Source organism: Panthera uncia (genome assembly GCF_023721935.1).
Source record: "Panthera uncia isolate 11264 chromosome D3 unlocalized genomic scaffold, Puncia_PCG_1.0 HiC_scaffold_9, whole genome shotgun sequence".
NCBI lineage: Eukaryota > Metazoa > Chordata > Mammalia > Carnivora > Felidae > Panthera > Panthera uncia.
In genome coordinates, this window is record NW_026057587.1 from 190,319 (window position 1) to 193,482 (window position 3,164).

Genomic DNA, 3,164 nt, shown 5'->3' on the forward strand with positions numbered 1-3,164 from the left:
AATTAGTGACATTCGAGTACTGCTTCTACAGCACGTTGGTCGAAGGACGCGCTGGGTTTCACCTCGGGGTCCGAGCCAAACTTTGCAAAACGGAGACCCACGTGGTGGGGTGCCTCAAACAGAGGGAAACCGTCCTGTCCTGAGCCCTACTGTGCGCCTTCAAGCAGGCCTCTGTGCTTCGTTGGGCGTCACCTTCCCCATCTGTATGATGAGGGGCAAGGAAGGAGCCGTAGAACAGCTCCCAGCAGCCTCAGGAGAGCAAAGAAAATGGACGCACAGAAGCCAAGGGGCTGGCCCGAGGGCCAGGTCTTGAAGAAGGGGAAGCCGCCGTCCCAAGTGGAGACTGGTGTGAGAGTTCAGAAAGGGTGTGAGAGACGAGCAGGGAGGGTCCCCGCACCATTTGCGGAAGAGAAGACGGCAGCCTGCCCCCGGGGCCGGAATCGGTGACTTCTTCAACGTTGTGCCATCTGCCTAGATAAGTTCTCCTTAACTTCTTCTGCACATCGAACTCCTACTCATCCTTCAAGACCCAGTTCAAATGTTTCCTTCTTTTTTTTTTTCGAATGTTTCCTTCTTAAGGAAATCTCCCTTGGCCCCCTGAAGCCACCTCCGACCCCCAAGAGGAGCCCCAGATCTCTAGGGCGCCCACAGGAGCTGTGCTGCCCCCGTCCCAGTCCGAAGACGTGAAGTGACTTGTCACATGTGACGGAAAGCGGCGGATCTGGGGTGTGGATCCAAGTCCCCTGGCCCGAACGTCGACGCTCTGATGCGGCCATCCATACACGCTCACCACACGCGCACACACCTGCCCGCACACACGTGTGTCCCGGGGCACACACACACACACACACACACACGAGGGTATACCAGACGGACGGTCTGCGGGCCCGCGCATGAGTGCACATGGACCTCTGTGGGGGTCGTGCACGCACACGCTCCCACACCGAGGCCTGCACCCACGCGCCAGCTCTGCACACACGTCCCCGGGACGGCACAGGGGGCACACACAAACACCAGGGCGTGTGTCCTCGCACACGGACGTCCGCAGAAACGTTGCCACGGACCGTGAACGCAGTCGCAGACCGAAAAGTACGTAGCTCCTGCCTGCGAACCGGGACGTCTGGGACTTCCCTGTCCCCCCATACACCCACAGACACCCAGAGGCACACGCACGCACACACGTGCACACCCACGGACGCGCTCCTGTCCTGCGGCCCCGGGGCCTCACTCTCTGCTCCACGGCTGCCGCAGTGGGGCCCGGAGGGCTGACACCGGCTCCATCCGGTCTCGGTCGACGACAGGGAGGAGGAACACTCCGGCCGGCCGTCTGGCCTCGTCTAGGGCGGGGGATGGGAAACCCCCCGGGCCCAGCCCTCGACGCCCTGCTCGAGCTCCTCTTGCCGCCCGCCAGCCCAGTGCCTCCTGGACCCTCCGGGGCCCGGACGCAGAGCCGACGCGTCCCGCGGTGCCCAGGTGAGACCCAGAAGCGTGGGGACGGGCCAGGGCCCCACCCCCGCGGCCCCACCGAACAGAGAGGAAGAGGAAGTACAGCGTGGGCCTGTGTGGGGGCGCCGGCCCAGACAGCCTCCTGTGCCGCCAGATGGCCGGCCATCTGCGGTCCCCTCCTCCTCGCGGCGTGGCCAGACCGGGTGGCGGGGCGAGCCTCCTCAAAGCTGGCAGAGCGTGTTAGGGCCATGTGCTGCCTGGCAGGCTGGGGGCTGCGCCCCGGGGAGAGGCGACCGGACGCACGGACAGCCGGGCAGAGGCAGGCCCGCCGGGCCCAGCTGCTGCGGCCCCTTCTGCAGCCCTGCCTCTCGCCTCATAAGGTAGGCGCCTCTGTTCTGGAAGATTCCAGGGTTTGGGGGGGGAGAGAGAACAGCTCTTGATCCAAGCACTCGTTCGTTCTCTCATTCACTAAACACCAGGTGCCTACTAACTGCTCGGCACTGGAGATAGAATAACGAACAAAACAAGTATTTGCTGAGCACCTACTGTGTGCCAGGCACTGTTGTAGCCCTTGGGGTTACAGCCATAGAACAAGACAAGTAGACATTAGACATCCACTGTGTGTCAGCTGAGGGCAACCATGATCAAACAAGCGTTTATTGGGCACCCACTGTGTGCCAAGAGCCGCTCTGGGCCCTGGGGACACAGCAGTAAGCCATCTGCTAAACACCTACTGTGTGCCAGGCACTGGGGGCAGGGGGGTGACGGGAAAGATGTGGTCCCTGCCCTCACAGAGCCCACAGTCCTCAGATGAGCGACAGCGCTTACCTGCCCTGATGCCACAAGGAAAATAGGGCTGAGGGAGGGACAGTGGCGTTCTTGCCCATTTGATCTTTCTAGATGGGGCAATCGGGGAAGGCTTCTCAGAGGAAGGGGCACGGAGACAGACCCAGTTGGAGCAAAGAGCCAGCACTGAGGCCCCCAGGGGAAGGGACCGGCCCGGAAAGACCCGAGGTGGACAGGCTTGGTGTGTCCAACACCCCGGGGAGTCCAGGCCCCTGGGCTGGCACAGGTGAGCTGGGCAGGGGCAGGGGGGAAGAGGGGACGAGTGTGGGGAGGGAGACCCCAGGCGTTGTGGGGGTGGGGGCCCAACCTCCACCTGCGTTTGGGAGGCTGTACTCGGACTGGTCCCAGTGTCTGGGACCCGAGCGCCGGGATGATTCCCATTTCGCAGTCGGGAAGGTGGAGGCCCAGGAGAGGCCGGGGTCACCTGAGCCTGGGGCCCGGGGCTGGCGGAGCCTCTGCGCACCGTCCCCAGTCGACCCCTCCGCGCATCCTGAGGCTGTCAGCCTCGATGTCCCCCGGGCTTAGTCACCCCGTACAAGTGACATTTATTTATTCCCTCACACGGGAGCGTGGCGAGAATTAATTATTTCGTGCCAAGGAAGCACTTTGAACATGAAAAGTGCTGAGTATGACCGCGACATTACAGAGAACAGTGCTCCCTCCTCGCGCCTGCCTGCAGCTGGGAGGGTTGAACCGTGTCTTCCAGGGTCCCCACCGCCCACGACACGACGGGGAACACTGCTCCCAGCTCAGGATTTGTTTTCTGTAAAAGCCTAAGGAAGAGAGTGAAGAGGAAGGCGGGGAGAGAAGGGGAGGGAGGGGGAGGGAATGAAGGTGGAGAGAGGGAGACAGGAGGGAGAGGAGAGGAGGGG

General features: G+C 62.5%; 1 protein-coding gene across 3 annotated transcripts in view; it reads left to right on the plus strand.

The window, feature by feature from the left end:
• The first annotated feature begins 751 nt into the window (after positions 1 to 751).
• LOC125915034 (translation initiation factor IF-2-like) overlaps positions 752 to 3,164 on the plus strand; it is a 5,761-nt gene continuing 3,348 nt past the window's right edge. For 2 of the 3 annotated variants that reach the window (XM_049620671.1, XM_049620672.1), the window contains exons 1-2: positions 752 to 1,826; positions 2,347 to 2,518. In XM_049620671.1, coding sequence (XP_049476628.1) covers positions 1,350 to 1,826; positions 2,347 to 2,518 — 649 coding nt within the window. In that variant the 5' untranslated portion in view covers positions 752 to 1,349. Of the gene's footprint in view, positions 1,827 to 2,346; positions 2,953 to 3,164 lie in introns of those variants that run through there. The other variant, XM_049620670.1, reaches the window with a different exon arrangement.